At 42.7% G+C, this 26,180-nt stretch overlaps 1 protein-coding gene across 2 annotated transcripts in view; it reads right to left on the minus strand.

Moving 5' to 3' along the window:
- Positions 1-6,435: 6,435 nt before the first annotated feature.
- Positions 6,436-26,180, minus strand: part of LOC115646260 (arylsulfatase H-like) — a 58,976-nt gene continuing 39,231 nt past the window's right edge. For both annotated transcript variants that reach the window (XM_030551909.1, XM_030551899.1), the window contains exons 9-11: positions 19,119-19,281; positions 18,512-18,633; positions 6,436-7,917 (exon numbers count right to left, since the gene is read on the minus strand). In XM_030551909.1, coding sequence (XP_030407769.1) covers positions 7,547-7,917; positions 18,512-18,633; positions 19,119-19,281 — 656 coding nt within the window. In that variant the 3' untranslated portion in view covers positions 6,436-7,546. The remainder of the gene's footprint in view (positions 7,918-18,511; positions 18,634-19,118; positions 19,282-26,180) is intronic.

Raw genomic sequence — 26,180 nt, forward strand, 5'->3', positions numbered from 1 at the left:
CCACTTTTTGTGCCAAGTTATTAATAAAAATGTTGGACAAGACAGTCCCAAGACTGATTCCTGAGGAACTCCACTAGTAACTTCCCTCCAGCCTTACAGTTCACCTTTCAGTATGACCTGTTGTAGTCCCCTTTAACCAGTTCCTTATCCACCTTTCAGTTCTCATATTAATCTCTGTCTTCTCCAGTCTAATAATTTCCCATGTGGAGCTGCATTGATTGCCTTAGTTAAATCCAGGTAGATTAGATTGTTTGCAATTCTTTTGTCTAAAAAATCAGTTAAAATTAGACTAAAATTTCCATGCTTTCTCTTCCTGAAAGAGACTTTTGCTCATATGTTTAAAAAAAAAAAAAAAAAAAAAGCTGGATAATATGGATGGGAAATACTGTGTATAGTAAATAATTATAAAAAATTATATATGGAGGCCTTGTTTGTACTGCCACTACTCCAAATTTCAGTTTTGCGCCTCGTGTATATAGCATTAGAGGTCACATCATAATAATGCCTATTCCAGTTTTTCAAAATGAAGTCATGATTTAAAGTAAGCTACAGTACCAAGGTAAAAGAAATCCTGCTGGTTTTGAATGTCCATATTGTTCCACTAATCTTAAATGTATAAGCATTACAAACTTGAAAAGACATGTTGGTCTGATTAGCAATGATATGTGCATAGCAGAACAAGCCCTAAATGACCTTATCCATAATGGTGACCTTGAACTAATGGGTTTCCACGCTTGGCTAGAAGTTGCATTTAAAGCAGTTTCTCTCAAACGGAGGTTGCCGCTTGTGTAGGGAAAGCCTCTGGTTTGTTTACCTGCCCGGTCCGCAGAACCAGCCGATCTCGGCTCCCATTGGTTGGAAGCGGCAGCCAGTAAGTCCCTCAGCCCGTGCTGCTTCCAGCAGCTCCCATTGGCGTGGAGCAGCAAACCGTGCCTAGTGGGAGCCGCGATCGGCAGGATTTGCAGATGGGCCAGGTAAACAAATCTGGGCCTGCCAGGGTCTTTCCCTACACAAGTGGGGACCCCAGTTTGAGAAACACTGATTTAAAGCTTTGCTTGCATTACAAGGAGTGTTAGTTTTAATTGCATCAATCACATACTGCTGCTCAGACAGTTTGCTAAAATAGTATAGATTTCACATAAATACTCTCACTTCTGCTTCATATATCAATTTGGCAAAGGTGTCACCCTGATATATTTATCAAAAGAACAAGTGGGGGAATTGTTAACCAATATGTGTTGTGTATATTGCATGCCATATTAGTATGCATTACTCATCATATTAAAATATATATATGAATATTGTGTTCAGTTATACTAATTTGCATTAGTTTCACTCTTACTTGCTTATGTCAAGAAATATATATCCCACAATACCCTGCAAGCTAAGCATAATGGCTGGCCACCCTGTCAAAATCAAGACACAAATGTTTTACCTTGGTACAAGTCCAAGTAGTTTGTAATGTGGTCAAAAACAAGAGCTAATGGGATGCACAAAAAAAAAAACAAGCTAAAAAGCTAACTGGTGAATTTCAGTCTTAGCTGATGTATAAAGTGCTTTAAATTGTAAACAAGTAGGTTATAAATACAGTATCTATAAAGCTAGTTTTGGGGGCATATTTTGGGGATGCTCCTATGTAAGATGAACTGATGTTGCAAAAAACAGTTTCCCAGAAGGACTGGTAATATAGTGAGTTTCACTGTACTGTACCTGTATTGACTTTTAGCAATAAAACAGACTGGTTATTTGATCTCGCAAACATTTTTTCATAAACAACAAGTGTAATTAATTGATTGGCTATATTATTAATCAACAATGCCATGACCAGAAAGATACTCTACCTCTTGGAAGGGTGAAGAATTGGGCAAATGCATAATGTTTATACAACCTTTTTGCAGGGGTGCTTCAATCCTTTGGGAGCCATTTCAACAGCTAAAGCTGTGAAAGCCAGGTGAGTTTTGCAGCCACTGTTGGCTGAGTGTCACAGACACGCTGGACCCAGGATTGGGCCCGCCTCACCATCTTCTGATTACTGCAAGTTGCAGAGCTCAAAAAAATTATTGGCCTGATTCCCAGTAAAAGTGACAACTTAAAACCAAATGACAAACAAATTTTCTGCTTCATTTCTGAGCTGAGCAAACAGGCTTTTTTTTTTTTTTTTTAATCTTCTGCTTCCTCTCTGTGTAAATGGAATGTAGTGCAGCTGCTCCAGATTTGATCTCTGGTAAGTAAAGAAAAATGTCAGTGCTCTAATAAATTCATGATGAAATTGCTTGTAGATTTAAATATTGTCAACTAATAAGATCCATTTCTATTTACACTGTGACAGGTCTCCCAGTAACCTCTCCTGTAAGTTAGTTGTCAAAACTGCTTCATGTAGAATAATACCTCAATTTGCATTGTGACCTTTATTAAGAGGAAAAGTGACATGGAAAAGAAACCTCAAGAAATGCCCTTTCAGCTTTGTTTAGTGATTTGTATTGAGTCCTATATCATAATTACAATACTTACTATTTTGAATGAAATAAACAGGGTGCTGGAGGTGACCCAACCTGACAGTGATGCAGATCAGGGCCAGCCTGTGTGAAAAGACTGCAAGAAGGTGGTAGAGGTATAGGGGAGGGTTTTGAGGAGCAGAGTTTTCCTCTTCTCCAGTTCTGTCCTAGCCTCCTCAATCTGGCTCCTGCCTCTTGCACTCAGCTGCAACTGCTCTTGCTAAAGTCTCTAATGATCTCTCTGTCCTTTGCTAAATCTTAGAACCAGTACTCCTCCCCATACTTAACCTAGCAGCTGCCTTTAACATAGTTGCTGGCTTTTCTTGTAATGCTGTCCTTTCTTGTCTTCTGAGATTTTGTCCTCTCCTGATTCTCCGACCTCGCTGATCACTCTTTCAGCCTGTTCTTTTGGAGAATCCTCCTAATCTACCCTCCAAATCTCCATAGAGGTTCCATAGGGCTTTGTCTTTGGTTCCCCTTTTTTCCACCTCTGTACCTGATCCCTTGAAAATTTCACAGCAAATACAAATTTCTATGCGGTTCACTCAGCCCCCACTATTTTTTTTCCTATGGGTGCTCCAGCCCCAGAGTAGCCATGGAGTTGGTGCCTATGGCACCAGGAATGAAAACACACATTAACAGATGGCTAAAAAATTGTCAGCTGTGCAAAATTCTGGGGACAGGCGATCAGTGCAGGGAGTATATTAAGAGATCGAGAAGTGAGTACTGGAAGACCAGGGACAAGACCCCACCTCAGGCAATTTGCCCAGGATGTACCCACATTATGAAGACTTTGATTGGGCTCTGTACCTGCATGGAGCCAACAGGTCATTATAATGAGCTGATCAGCTGCAATTCAGCATAGGGACTGATGGGAGATAACAGCAGGCTCCCAGGAAGGATCATCGTGACTTTTCAATAAAACCAGTCCCAGAGCAGGGTGTGGCACAGAAACAACAGCAAATTTCTCAGAAGATCTTTGATTCCTATATGCCCTCCCCCTCCCCCACCAAGGAATAGCCCACTGCCAAGCCCACAGCAAGCCTGGTGGAGCCAGAAGCCACCTCAGCTTGGTAGGTATGACTCAAATTTACAGTTTAATGGGAGGTATTTCTGCTATAAGCAGCAATGCAAATATTTTAAGTCCTGGCTGCCAGTTTGTGGGCACTAATGCTAGATTGTATCATCGTGCCATGGCATACCTGCCTCTTGTTCAAAATGGTGGGACTTGGAATTTCAACCATTCATAAACAACTGTATAGTCACAAATGTTTGCTAGGGTTATTCAGACTTTGTCACAAGAAATTTGCCACTCTGTAATCACTCCTCCCGGGGGGGCGGGGGCAGGAAAGAGAGAGAGTGTGAGTGTGTATATATATATAAAAACAGGTTTCTATTTTAAATAGTATCCATTTCAGTTACATCTAGTCCAGCGGTTGGCAACCTCTGGCAGGTAGCTCACCAGGGTAAGCACCCTGGTGGGCTGGGCCAGTTTGTTTACCTGCCATATCCACAGGTTCAGCTGATCACGGCTCCCACTGGCCACTGTTCGCTGCTCCAGGCCCCCACCACTTCCCCCAGTGGCCTGCATGCCAGAGGTTGCCGACCCATGATATAGTCCAGGGGTGGCACATCACTTCTGAAAGGTTGCCAGAGTCTTCATTTATTCACTCTGATTTAAGGTTTCACACGCCAGTAATACATTTTAATGTTTTTAGAAGGTCTCTGTCTATAAGTCTATAATATACAACTAAACTATTGTTGTATGAAAAGTAAATAAGGTTTTAAAAATGCAGAGCGCCCCAGACCAGTGGCCAGGACCCGGGCAGTGTGAGTGCCACTGAAAATCAGCTCGTGTGCCGCCTTCAGCACCCGTGCCATAGGTTACCTACCCCTGATATTGTCCATGCAGTCTCCCAATCACATAATCATTTCGTCACAGCCTAAGTGTGGTCATTTTTTTCCCAGCTGGTGCTAGGAGCGGAACTAACAGAGAACTGTTTCAGCTACTCCTCTCCATCATGGCTGCAAGTATACTATCTCTTGCTACCTCTCCCCCACCATGGCATGAGCACCCTGCTCTGTACCCTTAGTTCAGCTGTAGCTTGGACACCATGTCAGGACAGCCCATGCATTCAGGACCTTTGAGCAGCTAGCAAGAGCAAATAAACCCCAGGATGCCTTCTTTCTTCAACCTCTCTCTGGTGAAAGCCTCCAGTCCTGTCCCCCACCACCAAGTGAGAGGAAAAGATGGAAAGGAGAACATGGACCAAGGGGACATGCAGTGCTAGGGGTATTATGTCAGGTAGTGAACATTTCCTTGTGTGTGTGGTTTTGCCCAGCACTGTGTGAGTGTTGCACTATTTTCAGACATTTACTAATAAAGCATGCTCTGTTTTCAAGAAAGTTTATTATCATTGCATCATATCAAACAATTATGATTTGAGATAATAAAGCTAAAAACATGTTCAGGAGCAATTAACTGTTAGTTAGCCAACAGTACTCCTGTATTTATCAAGTATAGAAATTCACATCAAATAAATTCCATCTGTAAAGCCATTATTCATGTCATTCAGACTTACACACTGCATGGCAATCAAGCCTGCACCCCCTCAAACACTGCTCCTGCACCTAAAATGAGCTAATTTCCCCCCCACCCCAAGGATATTCAGACAAGTACTATTCCCCCTAATCCATTGGGCCATGCAAGACCACAGTGTGAGAACACAAAACATCCCTGGCTTCTGCTGCTCAGGCACACCCCGCTTCCTCAGTGGTAGCTGCACTTTCTGTTTGAGGGTACCAATCCAGAGGCCTCTGGCTGTCGTAGGTCTAGTCAGGGGGAAATGGCTCACCTCTGGCTTCAGAAAGGTTGTGAAGGGCACAGCAATCCAAGTGAGGTGGACAACATTGATGACGCTAGCATCCAAACTAGGTTGTAGATATTTCCATTGGGCCTTCAATCCACCTCAAGGACATTCAACATCCATTCTACACTTGTGCAGATTGTAACTAAACCATCTTTTGTTATGGTCTCTGAAATCAGGATACAGTTTTATAAGCCCAGGCAATAGGGGTATGTGGGCTCCCCCCAGAAAAACAGTGCAGACAGTAACACCATCTATGTCAATGGCATTGGTAGGACTAGTGTCCCAGATTGTCCATGAATGTAGATTCCCAACTGGCAAAAAACTCAGGCACGTGAATTTTTCCTGTGCTGCCCATCCTGATATTCCTAAATCTGCCTCTTTGGGCCACTTGTGCTGCATAGCAATGGAGTGTATGTACGGAGATGCTCCTTGAGGAGGGCAAATGAGGCCCGATAATGAATGGCCCCAGCACAGTTAGGAAACCCCATTCTCACAAAGCCAGCAGTTACTGCTGGACTATCTTTAATGCCCACTCCTTTGGGGTAAACTACATGCCTGAGTACCTTAGATACCTCTGCTACCATTTCAGTCAACTTTCCAACCTTACACTGTTTGATAATGGACCTGTGTTTAAAAACAAATGTGACTTCAGTTTGGTAATACATGTTCACGTCAGTGATTATCCCCCTCTGTTAAGACTTTTCTAACCTCTGCTTGAACTTATGGCTCTGGCAGCCACACTGCGTGCAGACCCGAGTCAAACGAACCAGATCCCAGAGGTGCTGGTGCCCCGCCTGGACTCGGAGGGGCTGCATATTGCAGTGTGGCTACCAGAGCCCAGGGGTAAAAAAAACATCAAGCACTTACCGTTATGGGAGCCTGACTCTGGGCCCCAGGAAGGGGCATGGGTTTAGGGGGAGGGGCAGGGATGGAGCAGGTCAGCCTCCCCAGCCAGCCCATCTGTGCTGCCTGGCCCATGCCCCCCCCGGGGCACTGGGAGCCCCAGGCCCTTTTATATTGCCAGCCCCAGGGCAGCTGCTCCTCCCTCACTCCCACATATTTTTTGTGTGTGTGCGTGTGCAACAACATTAAAGCACTGCCATGGCAGTGCTTTAATGTTAGCTGTGTATAGGCTGGGATCGGTGACCACTTTTTATCGGTCCGCTGTAGCGGCCCACTTTCACCCCTGCCAAAGTCCCAGGTTCCATCAGCAGTTAGAAAAGTTTTAATGTAGAGATAACATACACTACAGATGCTCAAGCTCAGGGATACAGTGCACAAGTCAGCTGACTTGAGTTTCACTAATCTCGGGCTTTCCTTGCAGTATAGCCATATCCACTCCCTGTGAAATTTGGTAGCAGCCCTGTCAAAGCAGCTCCTTTCTGAAGGATGACATTCAACACTTGAAGTAGCTGAGATAACTAGTTCAATACAGAACATACGTGGTGCATCATTTTCAAGAGCTGTGCCATTTGCAGTTTGCATTTAATTCAGTGAGAGCTGCAGAATCTCAGCACTTCAGAATATCAAGCCCATTGACAGCATCTCTCTCTGGGCTTAAGAGTCTAATGTTAGGTATCCATTATTTAAAAGTCTTGACCTTTGCTTTTTGTCGTGGGACTCATGGCCTGGCAGACAACCCGATTTGAGGACAAGGTACTGATGTGATTTAGTAGATGTATAATCACTGAGGTGAACATGTTTCAACATATTACCAAACTGAACACGTTTGTTTTTAAATACAGGATAGTCTATATAAACAAAGGGTTAAATCCTGAGATCCATCTTCTGACACAAGCCTATGGCGTGTGACACTTTATCTGAGTAACACTTGACCAGAAACTACCTCAGTGATTTAGTTGTATATAATCAATAATTTGCTTGAATTTAAAGCCAGTAGAAAAAGAAATTCCAGTCCATTGATTTGGGGCCAAAGCCTGAGTTTGCTGTTGAGGGCCAACTTGCAGTGGTGTAACTGAAACTGAATTTGGGCCAGAGCTTATGTTCAGGCCTTAATGAGGCAGACTCCAGGTCTACTGAACAGAGCATTGATAGGATGAGTTAGAAGTGAGAGGAATGTCTGTTTCAAATAGTCCAGTGTAATTTAGCCAAAGTCATTTAAGTGTTGTTCTCTTTTTTCAGGTTACTAGCTGTTTGACTGCCTCTCTGTTCTTTCCTTGGTTAAATAATTTTTTGGTCACTGTCACCTTCCTTGTCACACCAGCAAAATGGGAATGTCCCACAGCACGGTTGCAGCCAGGGCTTCCACATGTTGTTGTACTCAGAGAGCTGCTGAGGGACAGGAGTGAGGGTCCTGTGATGCTCCTGAACAGCTCTTTCTATTCTGCTTATTACTGTGTCAAACAGGGGTTCGGTGGCAGGAGACAGAGGTTTGATCTCAGCAGGGTCACTGGAGAGATCAAAGAGCAAAGGAGGGTCATGATGGGTTACATCTTCCCCGAAGCAATTGCAGAATCCACTTATATAACAGCCTCCCGCACCCTCTGGCTGGAATATTGGAGTTGTATAATGAGCCTTCCACAGTGCCCCACCTGCCAGGAGAGAAACCAACTTTAGTAACAAAGATGGACATGAACTAGACAGAGCTCTCCTAAGGGCAGTATTTTCTCTGCAAAAAACTTTTATTCTGTCCCTGTCATAGGAAACAAGTGGCAAGCCAAGATGACCATGCAACTATTTATCTACTGGGAACTAACTGCATTCCAAAATAGCCCTTTCCAAAAGCAGATGAACTGATTATTTTTGTTCTTCTAAGGCAGTGATCTGTAGAACCATGTTTAAAAGCATTTCTTTTTACAGCAACTGGTAAAAACGGTTACCTACCGTTTTGTAACTGTTGTTCTTCGAGATGTGTTGTTCATGTCTATTACACATTAGATGTGCGTGCGCTGCGTGCACACACATTGGAAACTTTTTCCCTTAGCAGCTCCCGTTGGGTCAGCAGGGGAGCCCCCGCCAGACCAGTGCCCCACTCTGGTGCATATATACCCCTGCCGATCCGACCCTCCCTCAGTTCCTTCTTGTCGGAGACTCCGACAGAGGGGAAGGAGGGTGGGAAGTGTAATGGATGTGAACACCACATCTCGAAGAACAGCAGTTACGAAAAGGAGGGTCGGGTCGGCAGGGGTATATGTGCACCAGAGTGGGGCGCTGCTCTGGTGGGAGCCCCCCTGCCGGTCTGATGGGACCCGCTAAGGGAAAAAGTTTCCAACGTCCGTGCACGTGGCACACGCGCATACCTAATATGTAATGGATGTGAACAATCACTTGAAGAAGAACCTTCATTTATCCTGCTAGAGAGGACAAACAATTCTATGAGGCAAAGACTAGATCTTCCTGTGTGTGTGTACTGCATCTCAGACTCATAGACTTTAAGGTGAGAAGGGACCATTATGGTCATCTAGTCTGACCTCCGGGACAATGCAGGCCACAGAATCTCACCCACCTACTCCTGTAACAAACCCCTAACCTATGTCTGAGTTACTGAAGTCCTCAAATCATGGTTTAAAGACCCCAAGGTGCAGAAAATCCTCCAGCAAGTGATCTGTGTCCCATGCTGCAGAGGAAGGCGAAAAACCTCCAGGGCCTCTGCCAATCTGCCCTGGAGGAAAATTCCTTTCCGACCCCAGATATGGCGATCAGTTAAACTCTGAGCATGTGGGCAAGATTCACCAGCCAACACCCAGGAAATAATTCTCTGTAGTAACTCAGATCCCACCCCACCTAACATCCTGTTATAGACCTTTGGGCCTATTTATCTCCTAATAATCAAAGATAAAATTCTTCAATTCTTAGACTAGGCCTTGGACCACCGTACCCTGTGTACCAACTGTTCTCACTCAATAGCTCCCACTGGGTTCAGCACCTGCAGTCACTCCCTTCAGGAATCTGGGACCAGTGGTAAATAGGGCAATCATCCCGATATTTGGGTGGTTATCCCACGTCCCGACCAATCTTTGTCCCGATTTTTCCCAATTTGTCCCTATATTTCTAGTGCATTGCAGGTGCCAACTATTGCTCTATAAATTGATATGCAAGACCAATGCTCCTCTATGAGCTGGACTGCATTCCCTCTCTTTTCTACTGGGAACTAACTGCAATCCCTAAGAATTGTCCAGTGGGCCCCAGATAGCCAGAGTATTATTCCCAATGTAGTCACAAGGGCATTGGGAGTCAGTGAGAGTCTTGTATGGATGGAGCCACCTATTTAAAATGACTACTTGTGCATAGCTTTCAAAGAACATTCTCATCAGCATGGGGGCTCCCAGCTCATGGTAAGGAGGGAAATGAAGCTGCTCCAGGGCAAGACTGTGACGCATTTCCTCAGGGACTCAAATGCTTCCCAGAGTTTTCAGGCCCACATGTGCTGCACAGTTTCTGCTATTCCCCTTTGTAGGGTGTAGCAAGGGCTGCTGGAACAATATAGTGGGGGTGCTGAGAGCCATTGAACCAAACTGTAACCCCTTTATATAATGGAAACCACTTCAAGCCAGGGGTTGCTGCAGTGTCAGCACCTATGGGTATAGCATAATACCTCTTACAGCGATAGCTAGCTCTGGTGGTTGGTGCCTTAGGTGAGGGAGTCCTTCTCTTCTACCTGCCCCTGTGGAGCTATGTGCGCCCTCAGGGGAGTTGGAAGAGTGCAGTGCTTGCAGTCTGAGTGCAGGGACTGGAATTGTACCTGGCCCCTACGTGATCTGCCCAAGGGGAAAATCTTTTTGGTCTCTCCCTGCACTTTGTGCTCACAGAAGGACCAGACAGAATCTGGTCCCAACTTATTTCCAGTCTGAGCACGTAGCCTGGTCTTGTGGTTTACTGGGGATCAACTGTAGCCCAATAATAATACTACTACAATAGCAACAGAAACTTGTTTTCAACGTAGAGTGATGAACACTAGATTGCAGCGCCATGGCAGCATCTTGTACTGAGCTGTTGCACAGCCACTGATTGGTAGTTTGAACAGAACTATATCAAACAAAGAGGAAAACAGCAGCATGACAGTAGGAGGCTGGCTAATAATGAAATATGACAAGGTGTTGAGAGTGAAACTGAACGCAGTTCAACAGAAGATTTGCCTCCCCCTGTATCCCCTGGGAGATGATATAATTGATCTGAGCAAAGCACTTTGAGTGACATTAATTGAGACAAGGTAGGTGAGGTAATATCGTTTATTAGATCAACTTCTGTTAGAGAGACAGACAAGCTTTCAAGCTACACAGAGCTCTTCCTCAGGTCTGGGAAAGGTACTCCAAAATTACCTCACCCATCTCTCATATCCTGGCAGTGACTTGGCTACAACTACACTGCATACATTGTTATTATTAATTTATCATTAGTATTCTTTTATTTTCTATAAACAATTGGGCCATGTTTTTTTAAAATGGAAGCCCAAGGGCCACATAAAAAATGTTCATGTGCCCACTTGGTAGCAGCCATCTGATGGTAACACATTTAGGCCATGATCCCCTGTGATTTAAATCATTCTAGGAGGAGGAGGAGGAGGAGGTTGTGTACAGCACACAACAGAGATTAGACATGATGCCTAAATGACAGAAGGGTAGGTTCAACACTCTGAGCCATTTCTGTAATGCATGCAGCACAAAAGCCTACATTTGCATTCTGTATATATGACATTTTCTTTTTGGTTCAGTGGAATCTGCTGAACTCTCCTGCTTTCTGTTGGCGCCCTGAGCTGTTCTTCTTGACTGGGAGGCTGGAGCTTTATCCCACAATCTGAGTGAGTCACATGTTGCTGCAGCCAGGATGTCTTTTGCTAATCAAAAACTATTAGGAGAAAGGTGGTGGAAACAGTATTGCATCTAAAAATCTAGCAAATATTCCAGCTGAACACTTTCCATGGGTATATTTCTTAATTTAGTTCTAAATTTCAAGTATAGCTTTCAGGCTGCACCTCAGAACTTGTTTAGTGTGATCACTTCTGGCTGAATTCCTCTGTAATTTTGGATTAAAATAAGGTATTTGGAAATATGGTAGACACAGGTGTTTTCCCCTCTCAGCCATTAGCAGAAATTGTGTAAAAAAAGATGGATTGATATATAAAGGACACAATCTTAAACTTCAGCTACAATTAATGGCTAACAGTTACTCAGAATGTGTTTTTTCTTGGCTATATGTAGATATCTGAATTAATACTGTAGTATATCTAGATACATTTTCAATATATAGATCTCATATATAATATAGACTATAATTTATGTCATTGATATGTGTTCACAAAAATTAAATATTTTGGGCCATATTAGCCTAACTACCTGGCTGTCTATTGAGCTCACTTAGACTGGCTAGTTATGATTGATTCTCCATTGCCCTGCATCTGTGCAAAATGGGTGTAAAATGCTAAATAACTACACAAGATGCAGGGCAATGCACAATCTGTCTCCCTGTTAGTTAGTGTTGAAGAGTGCACTGAGAATGTGGCAAACAACTGAAATGTCGAAAAGAAAAAGAACCCGAAAAACAATATTGAAAGCTGAGTAGAACTCAGCATTGGAGAAGCCAGCAGGGGTTCTAACCATCACAGACAGACAAAGAGGAACACATAATCAGAGTTAAAGCAACCCTGCCTGAATTTGAGGGAAGTGAGTTAATTTTGGGGTCACGTCAATGTAATATGTCCAAGGAAAAACTGTTTCTTGGATCTAAGTAACTCTCAAACCCATTTGATGATAATCAATTTAACAAGCAGAAAGAAAGTGTCTCTAATAAGCCCTATTGTGTCAGGATAGAGGAAAGGACTAACATATAGACAAAAGACTCTCTCAGCCTAGATGAAGGGCCTAATTGATGAGTCCTCACTAGAAGACAAAGATACAATGGCTTCACATCCAGACAGCCCAATATACATACATGAAAGGACAATAAGTAGAACATGAACGTGGTGTATTTTAAAATGAGCAGAACAATAAAGAGAAATCAGTTGGACTCCAAAAAATTCTCCTGCATCTTAAAAAAGGAATGGATGTGAGCAAGGCATAGATTTTTGTTTCAGATTAAATTAGATGGAATATTACAATTTTTGGTTTAACTATGTTTCATTTCACTGCCTGAATTTCAAAACTACCCACATTTTGAATATATCTGATCTGCATGTCTGTAATGGACACGCACATATAAGTTATGCAGCTAGATAAGCAAATTATTTTTTCTTTCAAATTTGCATGGAAAAAGATTGCTTGAGTAGCTATGGGATTCCTCCCAAAAATTATATCTTGCATTCTCTCTTATGTGACTAAGGTGGGAGCAGATATATATGTGCGGAATGTTTCATTTTTTATAGAACCGTCTTGTGTTTCATTGGGATAACTAGGAAGGTACACAACTCTGTATGCAGTTAAGTAAACTGAATAGACATAAGGTTATACAGGTAAAAGATGAGAGCAAGAGAGAGATTAACAATCCATTGTTACATTATTGGTACATTATAGGAAGCAAAGTTATTTTGGTGCATTAGATCAATTTGAAATCAAGTAGCAGACAGCAACACATGTAAACCAGTCTAAACACAAAGTTTAGTAGGGCATCAATATACATGATCCTTATTATTTTTAGATTACTATAGCAGCTATAGGCCCAAGTCAAACCCAGAGATTAATTGTACAAATACAGAGTAACAGACAACCCCTACCCTGGAGAGCTTTTAGTCTAGAGATAGACAATACAAAGGATGAGAGGGGGAAAGCTGAGGTAAGTGTGATAAAGGAAGTAACTTACTCAGGGTCACGGAAGGTTAGTGGCAGAGCCCGCAATAGAAACACAGGTCTCCTAATTTCCAGTTTAGCACCCTATCTATTGCCAGACCAATCTGCCTCTCAATAGAGTTAAAATGATTAAAACCTTGGTGTGCTCACATATTCTCCTACAAAGGCACATTCACTTTATGTTTGCACTTCAGCATTTTGGTTTGGACCAAAGGCCCCATCGGTTTCTATACTGACTTCTCCCCTAAGGCCCATCCTTTCTTGAACCTGGCCCAGAATGGTCAGATTTGGGCTGTGATTTGTCCTATTTCTTATACTCTGTGTAGGATTATACCTTAAGTGTAGGATTCTTTTTTGTGAGCTATACTACACTGACCCATTTTCTAACTACCACTCTCAAACTTGTGACATTCTATATTGTTTCACAGGTGCTGTATGGGGATATTAGCCAGAATATAGTTAGTTGCATTTTGATCTGTTTAGATCTTGGAAACACTGCGCGCAAGATCAGAAATTTCTAATCTGTGGACAGTCCCAGAAAATGTGCGTGCAGGGACCTATTTGACTACAACATTTCTTTCTCAAAGATTGCAGGGATGGGAAGAGCGTTGGATTCATGTTGTTAGAAAAACTAGTGTGTAGAAGAAATGTCCATTGCTTTTATCCCATTGAATGTCTCTCCTAGGAGATGAAGAGGTGAGGCCCCCAGCTGTCAGGATTTTATCTGCCCAAGTATCCTCATCTAAGGGACTTAGGAATAAAAATACTTTCTTTTTATATGTAGACACTTGTCTGTTTCTGTATCTCATTCAGGGGCTGTGGTGAGTCTGCTCATTAGTCCTTTAGTACTTATTGTTAAAAGCTTCATCAGTTAAATTTCAAATTTGGAATACAGTTAAAGCATGGCCAGTCAGAACCCGCCTGAAAATGAAACATAGGGATTTAAATGGAGTACAAGTTGAAGATTGATGAAACACTCATTGGGAGGGGGTCCGAGGGAGGGGGAAATTTTTTTTTGCAGCACTTTGAGGCTTGAAACATCTCTATTCATTATAAAACACAATTCAAAGCAAAACGATATCGATGAAGACGCCACTTTCTCCTCCCGCCTGGCATGTATTAGACTTTATCAATGTACCACTGCCCTCTAGTGGAACATTTCATAACATATCTGCTTGACTATCAATTTTCTTGGAAGTTGCTCATTTAAGTCACCAGGCAGCTAAGATACAGAGCCAGGCTTCAACTCCAGCTGATGTTGTATGTTTGGAGAATGATTCATTCTGAAATCTAAACCAATCCAGCCCTCTCTTTAAAACACACTCTCCTATTCAGAGAAACTTTCAAAAACTTTAGCCAATAAGCTTCCTTGCCACATTTGCTAATAGAAGATAACTGATCCTTTAAACTTGGGGTGGCTACATTTCAGACTCACTCTCTCTCTCCCCTCATCCCTATTTAATCCTACAATGATTCATTAATCAGTCATTTTCTCTAGCAATGTGCATTCATCTGAGAGATGGGAGACAGGGTTTAAGGCCCTGTTTTAACCCAGGCAGAGTGGGAATTTGAACCTGGTTCACCTACAGTTTGAGGGAGTGCTCTTACTGCCAAGAGAGATAAGAGACTCCCTCCAGCCCATCAATGGGAGATTTGTGCCCAAGTCCCTTTGTTAACCTAGGCCTTAAGTTCTGCCCCATTTCACTCCTGGATAGCTTAGATAGCTCCCCTCCCAGTTGATGGGTTCTATGAATCCCTTTTTTAAGCACCTAACTCTCCCCCATGCCTTGTACAGGAAGCCTGGGAGCATAACTCAGGGCTTAGGGCCTAGATTCAGAAATGTCCTTAGGCAATGAACGCAGTTGATCTGAGCCTGTATGCACCTGACTGATGGGCTGGAGGGAGACACCCATCTCTCCTTGAGATTCTCAGCTGTGACCAGAGGTGAAAGTAAGCCAGTATAGTCCCATACAGCATACCGGCAAGAGCCAGTACACCGTGCCAGACCGCACCGGCTTCTGTGGCTGGGATCAAAAGGGCTCTGGGCTCCCTGCAGCGGTGGGGAGCTCCGAGTCCTTTAAATCCCACCCGCAGCTCTGGCGGCCGGGCTGGGGCTGAGATTTAAAGGGCTTGGAGCTCCCCACTGCTATGGGGAGCCCAGAGCCCTTTAAATCCCAGCTGGAGCTGCAGTGGGGATTTAAAGGGCCCAGAGCTCCGTGGCGGCTAAGCAGAGCAGAAGGGCATAGACACCTAAGCAGCTGACCTAGTGCACCAGGCTAACAGGCGCCTCCCTACGCTCAGGATATGTTGGCATGAACCCTCTCATGCAGTTAGGTACTAAGACCAGCATAGCCACTGTAGCTAGCCCACACCCTAGCAACCAAACTGTCCCTCTTTCTTGCACACTCAATGCCTCTCTCATGCTTTGCCCTATTTTCTCTTTGTCCATGGCTGCCTGTTGTGTGGGTGCTGAGCTGCCTCACTTCACCAGTGGCATGAATCTAGCCCTCCTGCAGCAGGGCCTGACAGGCATCAAGATTTCAGTGTGCTCAGAGCACAACTACAGGGATTGGACTTCACTGATGATATAGATAATTCTCCTTATCTTTGTGGCCTTCAGGGCTTTGGCTTGAGTGAAGGATCAGAGCAGCTTATTAGTTGTAACATGGTGTCAGGCTTTAGGGGGATTTTGCAAATGCTGACTGGTGGAAATTTTAGGTGCCTGGGGATTTAGACACCTCTGGGGATAGGTGGCAGCTAAGAAACAGCTTTGAAAATGTCAGTGGCAGCTAAGTAGTGGGCTTGGGCACCTAAAGAGGCAGATAAGCACCTAAATACCTTTCAGGATCCGGCCCATAGGTTTCACAACAATGAACAAGCAACATCTTAATACCTTTAAAAAAAGCTGTTCCTAGTCACCCTCTGTGACTCAGTTTTCTATCTGTGCAATGGGAATAATAGCACTTCCCTACCTCACAAAGGCATAGTGAGGATAAATACCCTAAAAAGACTCTGAGGTGCTCAGATACTACAGTGATGGGGCCATACATGTACAGAATATGATAGATACAATAGTTGATATATTCTGCTCAAAATGTATTCAAAAGATTTATGAGAAAAGTTTAGAGGCACAGATCAACTTTTTGGCTTTACAAACAGTAACTAATTAATCCTCACAATACCCCTGCGAAGAATTTAAAAATTATTACCTCCATTTCAGAGATGAGGAAACCAAGGCAGAAATGTTAAGTGACTTGCTCAAGGTCTTAGAGATAGTGCTTAAATGAGGAGACCATCCCTTTCTCCTCCATCACCTTTAACTCAGACATCAGGAGTGAGAAACATGGATTTCCTATAACCACTCATTCATGGATTCTGACACTATATTGTATGCAGATAGGGGAATCTGTGTCAGCGCAGGAATTAGAACTCAGGAATTCCTAGCTCCCCGTCCCTAGCTCCCAGATCTCCTTTTCTTAGAGGAACTTGACATCTTTAAGAATCTATCAGGAAGTTTGTTTGTTTGTTTGTTTTAGGGTTTTGGAGTTAAGTCATAATTAAGAAATGCATTACAGCTGCTGTCAATTAGCCTAATTGAAGAAAGATGTTTTACAGTTGAGCCTTATAAAGGGAAAACCCAGTTAAACAGAGAAAACGGAACTCTTGAAAATAAGCAAACAACTTCTTAAGCTTAAAAAAATAGGTGTATCATGATCACTCTGTTGGTAGCTCTCCTGATGATTTTGCAGCTGGAGCAATAAAAGCACTGGCTGTAATGAGGCAGCACCTTCTATTACTGTAGGCCAAAGGCCAGATTTTTAAAGGTACTTAGTCATCTAAAGATGCAGATAGACACTAGTGGGATTTTCAAAATCTCATGTAAGGTCCTATTTGAGTCTTTAGGTGCCTAAGTTTACCTTTAAAAATCCAACCCTCAGTAATAGCCACAAATCACACTATTTTGTATCAGCAGAAAGTGTGAGAGCTACCAACTCAGCCACACTAAAACTTTCAGAGGTGTGGTATCAGGATAACAGGTCACCCCAAATATTTTTACCTATTCTCTTCTATATAGGTTTTTGTACTGCATTCATCACTGAACACCTTCTAGTAGTGCAATATGCGGTGTGATTAGGATCTGTCTTCATGGGCGGTGTGTGACCTGCATAACAGGGAAGGCTAGTCCCCAGCTCTGCCCCTTCTGCCTGAGGCTCTCCCCTTTCCAATCACCCCTTCCACCACAGCCACTGGCCCATGCCCCAGACTAGCCCCCCTAGCTCAAGAGGGCCAGGAGGGTGGGCAGCCTTGGCTGCAGTTCCCCCAGCCCCGGAGTGCCAGGGCCACCAGACAGGGGGACTGGAAGAGCCGCACTTCTGCATGTCAAGCTGGCGGGAAGCAGGAGGGGTGCTTGGGGGCAGAGTGTGGGAGGGGCCATGCCTGGCTTTTTGGGGAGGCACAGCCTCCCCCAGGCTCTGGTACCCGCTGCCCATATCTGTCATGTGTTTATCCTCTTGTCCTCTCCCCTGAGACTCAAGCATGTGCAGTAGAGCATATTGTTTTGGATTTTTTTTTAATATAATGTACACACACACTGCTATACATTTATTTACCAGTTGTTTCACAGTTTCATAGATCTGAAGGCCAAGCAGAACTATTTTTAACCCTTCTGCCAGGCTGACTTGACAGCAGCCTGGGTGAAAGGGTGGGAGGTATGGGGGCACCCTACATACTCCGCTGCTCATGTCAATGGCTGATTGCCATCCTCTCTGTGGGATTCTTCTGCAGTCTTCATTGCAAGCCACTCACCAATATACCTTCAGCCCCTTCCTTAACACAGCTCTCAGTGACCTCAGCTCTTCTATGATTTCAGCTGAAAGTAGGGGAGCCTCAGTGGTGGTGCACCACTAGCTCAAAGTAGGTAGCAGTGATTTCAGCTCTGCAGCATATAACAAGACTCCTAATGGAGCCAAAATTAGCCTTATCATTACACAGTGGAGAGAGAAGACATCAATATAGTGTTCAGGCACAGGCTACCTATCCCCCACCTCTCTCCACTCACTGGGTGTTGGAACCCATGTCCCTTGCCTAACAAGTGCTACTTAGAAGAGGGTGAGTCCCTCCATCATAAAATGCCAAGTACAGTTCTACTATCCTTGAGTCACATAACCAGGATAACAACACTTTATTACTCCTGCCCCAACAACAAAGACTGGGGATCCCACAGCAGCCACAGTGACCATTTGGGCAAGCAGTCCCATCATGCTAGGCATGGTGGGTGTGCCCATGCAAACGAGATCACCCCTGAAGTCCTTTTCCACAGCTCACCACCAGATGTCAGGTTAGAGCCTGTTCTGACTTTATTTACATCTTAATCATCACCTGTTGTGGGGGAAATATTTATACTCACTGTCCTTTTGGTGCCACCGTACTGCATGTAAATATAGCCCGCAATAGTGAAACATGAACTCATGCTCCGAATGCTGAACTTTTCCCTGCAGTAAAGGCATCAGGTTTCGGCCATCGATCACCCTAATGAGAGGGAGAGAATGGAAGTCACCAAACTGGGGTGAGTACATTGTGCAGTCAGTATTCTCATTGCAAATGACAATTCTTAAACCAGTTACCATTTGAATCAGGAAACGCAAACATTTAAAATTACATATGATTCCACAGCTATAGAGACTTGAGCAACTGATTTTTCAGTACAGTGGCAGTTCTGGAAAAAAAAAACCCAACCAATCAGACTTTTCAGGGAACTGAAAAATTCTATTTTTTGGTCTGTTCCAGAACAAAGATTTGAACTTGGGTCTCCCAACTCTTGGGTGAGTACCCTAACTACTGGGACTAAAAGTGACAGGATGGGTAGAGCTAAACAGGAAGAAAGATAAAGACATTTGTTTTTTAAAACTGTATGACTGTTTTTTAAAAACAAACTGTATATCAGGATGTGCAATATTAATCTTTTCATTTTAACTGAAATGGAGCAAATATGGTTTATGAAACAGCCTCTATACCTGTCCTGAGGCATTATCCCTGCAGCCAGGTGAGCCACTGTGGGGTAAATGTCCATAAGACTCGTAGGTTCATCAATAACTGTATCCGCAGGCAATACTCCTGGCCATCTAAATATCCCTGGCACACGGATCCCTCCTTCCCAGCCTCCCATGGCTTTTCCACCTGTTGTAAGAGAAATGGCATCACACGTGATGAGTCATTAGGATGGGGACTCAAGTTATTGTGAATTTACAGATTAGAATCACAGAATATCAAGCTTGGAAGGGACCCCAGGAGGCCATCCAGTCTAGCCCCCTGCTCAAAGCAGGACCAAGCCCCAGATTTCTGCCCCAAATCCCTAAATGGCCCCCTCAAGGATTGAACTCACAACCCTGGGCAATGCTTTTAGCAGGCCAATGCTCAAACCACTGAGCTATCCCTCCCCCCATATTCAAACACTCTTTAAATGAAAATAAATCTCACTAAATCTAGGAGAGCAAGGAAAGCCAAGGCTAAATGCAGCGCTAACTTTGCTCTTCCCAGCTGAATATTACTACCATCTTTATATTAGGCCATTTTCTCCTATGGCTTCTAGTGCAATTCATGGTTCTGAGGCATGAGGGACAGTTCTATTCTTAAAACCTCCAAAATAAATAAAATTCAGATATGCAACATTAATGTGGAATTTTGTGATTTAAATGTAAATTAATCACAGCAGAGGACTCCTTGATTTCCACGATCTGACAGAACAAACACAAAGTCAATAGAAGAGAGATTAAAATCCCATACGACTCTCAGAAAAGCAACCGTGGGATACAAAGGGATCATCAGGCAATTCCAACCAGAAATGGAGGGAGCCTAGCAAAATGGTTCATAGACGCAGCAGGAGACTCTAGGAGACAGTTGACAGTCTTCAAGGACTCCACAAACTAATCAACAACTGCATGGATGCTCTGAGACAATTCTAGCAGGAAGTGTGCTATGTAGGAATATGAAGTATTGCAGAGCCCCAAAGGGGACTCTATAAATATTCTGCAGCAAATGAGATTCTGTTTTATTAAGGTCCTCCACTGCAGTTATTTAATACATATTTATAATCTTCTGTGTAGCTCAACAGTGTTTTTTTCCTTTCTGGGAATTATTTAGCACACTCTTTGGTTTTCACTTTGAAATGCCATTCAAAGTAGTGAATATTTTGAGTTAAATGAGAGCCAGTTCATTGTTATGCCTGGGGATTGGGGTGGAACTGAGAGATGATTGGAAGAATAGAGAGGGAGCTCAAAGAGAAGCCATACAGACTACATTCAAGGGCATCACAACACGACTGTAGATGCCTCACAAGGTAGTTTAAAACTAAAACCCTGGTATTCAGGAAATTCAAAGTTAAGTTAAAAAAACAACCATTGTAAAAGTATGAAAATATGGAGTTCAGGTACCCAAATAAACTTGCTCTGCTCTTTTATGCCTGCCACCCTGGGGTGAGCCAGACAGACACTTATGAAAAGTATCACAGGAAACTGACATGTGAAATCAAGGTTAACATGCTAGTTTGGCCAGTAAACCAGTGGGCTGAGGACAGTGGCCAGAATTTTATGCTTGACAAGTTGACAGAAAGGTACGAGAACCTTTTAGTGGACAATGATGGAATAACTTGTCCATAGCAGAAGTGCCTTAGACTGTGCTCTGAAGCATTAGGGTCCATATCGGTTCTAATTTCTAAAAAAATCCTATCTAATGTAATAGTAGATTTCTCCTTGTCCATAAAAGTGTTTTATCTTTTTTTTTAATTATACAACGCTTTTAGCCATAATGATGACTTATAATGACGACAATGAGTTCCATGGCTTGCTTATGCATTATGCTAAAAACTTTGTCTTTTAATCTGTTTTCAATTTGTTTCATTGGATGTTCCATTGCAGTTCTGTTATGAGAGAGGATAAACAGGAACACCCCATGTATATTCTCCCATGAATTTGTTATTTTTATATCGATGATATGCCCTGTCTGACTCATTTTTTAAATGTAATGGCCCTAATTTCTTCATTTTTTTCTTATACCAAAATCTCTCCATTCTTCTAGCCATTGTCTCTCTCTGAACCCCTTCTGTTTCTGTTGTATCTTTTTCGTAATAACATGGTGAGAAAACAACACTATGGACTAGATTGTCAGTTGTGAAAGCTTGCCAAATGGTATCTTTCTGTACATAGAATCATTGAAATGTAGGGCTAGAAGGGTCCTTGAATGGTCAAGTCCAGCTTCCTGCATTGAGGCAGGACCAAGTAAACCTAAACCATTCTGATGGCAGAGAACTAGAGTTACTCCATTTTGAAAACTTGCTGCCATTTTGTGTTAGGCAAACACACCACTAAGGTATCTTCCCACCATTAGCTGAAGGTAGAGAAGCAAGAATTCTCAGGAAAAATAACAAATAGTGGTGAGGCAGTTGGTCAGAAGGTTGGGTGCATTAGATACTTGTCATAATTTTCCTACTCAGATCTGAACTTTAGAGTTCAGAACATGAGAAGCTAGCATGAAACCTCCAAACTTAATTACCAGCTTGGCTCTGATATCGCTGCCACCAGCCAGAAGATTCCAGTGTCTGGCTCACTGTGGTCTCCCCAAAACCTTCCCTGGGGGACCCCAAGACTCAGATTCCTTGAGTCTCACAACAAAGGGGAATAAACCATGGAGGGGAGGAGGGGGAAGGGAAATGGTTTATTCCCCTTTGTTGTGAGACTCAAGGAATCTGAGTCTTGGGGTTCCTGGAGAGATATACAGATTCAAGCTCCGTGAATCTAAACAAAGGGATTCCACCCTCTTTACCTCCTCCCAGATTTCCCCACCCTGGGTACTCTAGGAGATTCCCTGCTTCAAGTCCTTGAAACACCACACCGAGAAATCAAATATTTCTCTCCCCTCACCCAGAGGTTATGCAAAGTCAGGCTTAGTAAATCTAACACAAAGAGATTCTCTCTCCCCCCTGTCTTCTTCCTCCCACCAAGTCCCTGGTGAGCTGCAGACTCAATCCCCTTGAGCCCCCACTAAAAAAAAAAAAATCCACAAGTCTTAAAAAGAAAGCTGTATATAAAAAGAAAGAAAAAGACATAAAATGGTCTCTGTATCAAGGTGACAATATACAGGGTCAATTGCTTAAAAGAAAAAATGAACAAACAGCCTTATCCAAAAAGAATACAATTTAACACATTCCAGCAACTACACACATGTACATACAAAAAAAAAAAAACAATATAAACCTATTGTCTTACTATCCTTGTACTTACAACTTGGAAACAGAAGATTAGAAAGCTTGGAGATTCCTGTGGTCACTCTCAGAGTCGAGAAAAAGAACAGACCAAGAACAAAGGACTCACACCCAAAACTTCCCTCCACCCAGATTTGAAAAAGTCTTGTTTCCTGATTGGTCCTCTGGTCAGGTGTTTCAAGTCATTGTTTGTTAACCCTTTTATAGGTGAAAGAGACATTAACCCTTAGCTATCTGTTTATGACAATACTATGTTGCAATGCTGGTCAAACTGGACAGTCTCTACACAAAAGAATAAAACAGACACAAATCAGACACCAAGAATTATAAGATTCAAAAACCATTCGGAGAACACTTTATCCTTTCTGGTCACTCAATTACAGACCTAAAAGTCTCAATTATTCAACAAAAAAAACTTCAAAAAGAAGACTCCAGTGAGAAATTGCAGAACTAGAATTGATTTGCAAACTGGACACCATTAAATTAGGCTTGAATAAAGACTGGGAGTGGATGAGTCAAACTAAAAAACTATTTCCCCATGTTAATTTTCCCCCTACTGTTACTCACACCTTCTTGTCAACTATTTGAAATGGGCCATCCTGATTTCACTACAAAAGTTTTTTTTTCCTCCTGCTGATAATAGCCCACCTTAATCAAGTGTTGGTGTGGCAACACACATTTTTTCCATGTATATATATTTTCCTACTGTATTTTCCACTGCATGTATCTGATGAAGTGGGCTTTAGCCCACAAAAGCTTATGCTCAAATAAATTTGTTAGTCTCTAAGGTGCCACAAGTACTCCTGTTCTTTTTAGAGAGAAAGTAAGGCCTTGGCTACACTGGTGCTTTACAGCGCTGCAACTTTCTCGCTCAGGGGTGTGAAAAAACACCTGAGGGCAGCAAGTTACAGCACTGTAAAGTGCCAGTATAAACAGGGCCCTAGCGCTGGGAGCGCGGCTCCTAGCACTGTAAGCTGATCCCCACAGGGAGGTGGAGTACCTGCAGCATTGGGAAAGCTCTCTCCCAGCACTGGCGCCACAACCACACTCACACTTCAAAGCGCCACTGCGGGAGCACTCCCGCAGCAGCACTGTACAGCTGCAAGTGTAGCCATACCCTAAGTATCAGACAGTGGGGGTCACATGGAGTAGGAGAGAAGCAGAAGGGAGAAGTGTAAATGTATGTGTGACAGAGATGGAGAAGAAAGAACAGAGAGGAGATGAGAGCAGAAAGCAGAGGGAGAGAGAGAGACCCAGAGACCAGTGAGAGGCAGAGACCAGAGAGAAGGACCTGAGAGGGAGATTAAACTTGATTCAAAAGATGTCTAAAAGATTGTTAGAAAGTTCGCTGTTGACGACCTAGGGAAGACAGTCTAATCAGCATTGCTTCTAACTGTATGTTATTGCAGTTCAGGGTGCCCTTAGCCCAGGGATAGTCTATTTTTTGTAAAGGTCCACATTTCTTGATCAAGGTATAGTCAAGGTCACACCGCAAGTGCCCCGGTTGAACAAACATGTACAATGCTGTGTAATGTACCCAGGGCCTATTGCTTATACTTGTAGTGCATTAAATGAAAAATAAAATCAAACCACCTCCAAGAACAATGCAATAAATTACACCCGAGACTTTGAGAAAGTACATAGATATAATCAAATAGATGCAAATATTAGCATTAAAAACACTTTTAGACAACTGTTTAAGTTCTGAATGTATTTTGTCAAATAAAATTATTGTAGGCATATATGTTTATAGATAAACATATTTGAAACTTTCAAGCCTTTTGTGGTTCATTTATTGTAAGTATCAAAGTTTGAAAGAAACTTAACACTTAGTACATGAACTCTAGCTTTTATGATTCAAGTCTTTCCAATAATAACCACACCCTCACCTATACCTGCATTAAGCAAAAGAATCATGAATAATTACTGTGAAGTACCTGTTAAAACTGCAGTATCACTACTGAAAATGTAATTTTCGACACCACTGCAAATGTAAAATAAAATATGCGTGAATAATGTATGGTTAGTTATATCACTCACCATCAGCGGGAAAAAAGTGACAGGTCCTCTGATGGACAAGGGCCTTGAAGTGAGTTCAGTCAAGGCAAGACGGAGGCAATTGCACAGATGATTATTAGTCAGAAAGGAGCGATTACATGATTTAAAGTTGTTCATTATTGAGAATGCTGACTCACACATGTATGTTAAGCCAAATAGTGTCAAAATGCTCAAGTGTGGATACATGGACTCCAGTGCATGGATTGTTCAGAAAGTTTCAGATATAGGTGTGCTGCAACTGAAGCACTTCTTCTGCTTGTAAATCAATAAGCTTCACTTGTAGTTCTGCTTTTTCAACATCTGGAAAGGATGTTTTGGCTTGATCCAACCAAGTGCCATTTCCTTGTACCACAAATGGGTTCTTTACAAACAGAAAGATGCCTTTAACATTTTCATAATTCTTGGAACCTCTTCTGGCTGGTTTGAAGAAGCCTGTCTAGAGATGATGCCATCTCATTCACGTCTGCAGTGTTCCGGCAGCTTAGCAGCCTCAGGAAATACATTACCTCTCCAATTTCCAAATAACTTTTGAAGAGACTCAATTTGTTTTGAAATGAAGTGACACAGCTATGGAGATCCACTACATTGCAGTTTTGCCCTGTGGCTTTAAGGTGAAATGTGTCCTGTCAAATAAACAAGGAAGGACAGGAAGCTCATGCTTGTGCTATCCCTCAAAAAGATGCATGTTGCTCTTCTGCCTCTTTCTCTGGAATGTTAGGTAGATATTCTTCCACATGAACGCAAATTTCCCACAGTCATCTTAGTATTTGCACTCTGCTCAGCCAGAGGATGTCATTATGAACTTACAGGTCATTGCAATCAGCAGATACTTCTGAAAGAAAGCTTTTGAACAGTATGTGTAGCAGTGATGACTTGGACTGAAGGAAGTTGAAAAGTTTAATCACCATTGACATTACATTAGCATATTCACTGCTAAGCTTTGCACAAAAAGTGTGGTTAGGTGAATATACAGTGACAGGAAATCAAACTAGGGTTCAGATCTTGCAGACGTTTCACAAGCATTCACTGAGCACTGATCATGGCAGGAGAGCCATCTGTTGTAATGGACATAATCTATGTCACATCAAAACCTTCATTAGACAAAACAATTTGAACAAAACCTAACTTGTTGTGTGATTGTTATGTGGTATAAAGGACAGCAAATCTGCCACAAATTTCTCTCCATCAAAAAAACCCAGACATACAATGCTAGCTGTGCTGTGTGCCTGATATCACAGGATTCGTCCACTGCCATGGAAAATTTTCCAGTTTCTCACACAACTGCTTGAAAATGTCTTGTGCCATCATCTCATTGTTTCTAATAGCTGTTGCGTCTGACAGTGGCAGTTGTTGGAGAGCATCAATGTGTTTCTTCCCCACAAAAAGGGTTTCAGCTGTAGTAACCATACACTGCTTAATAATGTCTGCATCTGTAAAAGCCTTCCTGTGTCTTGCTATTACCCACACACACCTCAGTGAAGTTTCAGTGGCCTTTTCCTGACCACAAGTAGCTTTTGAAATAATATTGGTGCTCTGAAAAGATGCATCCTTTAATGAAGTGATCTTGTCTGATCTTAAACGGGAGCCCAGTGGATATTTGTGTTCAATATACATACGCTTCATTTGTAGTGCCATTTGATGTTCCCACTTTTAACAACAGACACAGTCTCTGTACAAAGTAAACACACTGGTCGATCCTTTGGATGTTGTGGCAAAATAAAACAGTAAGTGTCATTCCACTCTTCTTGACATCGAAAACCAT

This window comes from Gopherus evgoodei, chromosome 1 (genome assembly GCF_007399415.2).
Source record: "Gopherus evgoodei ecotype Sinaloan lineage chromosome 1, rGopEvg1_v1.p, whole genome shotgun sequence".
Classification (NCBI taxonomy): domain Eukaryota; kingdom Metazoa; phylum Chordata; order Testudines; family Testudinidae; genus Gopherus; species Gopherus evgoodei.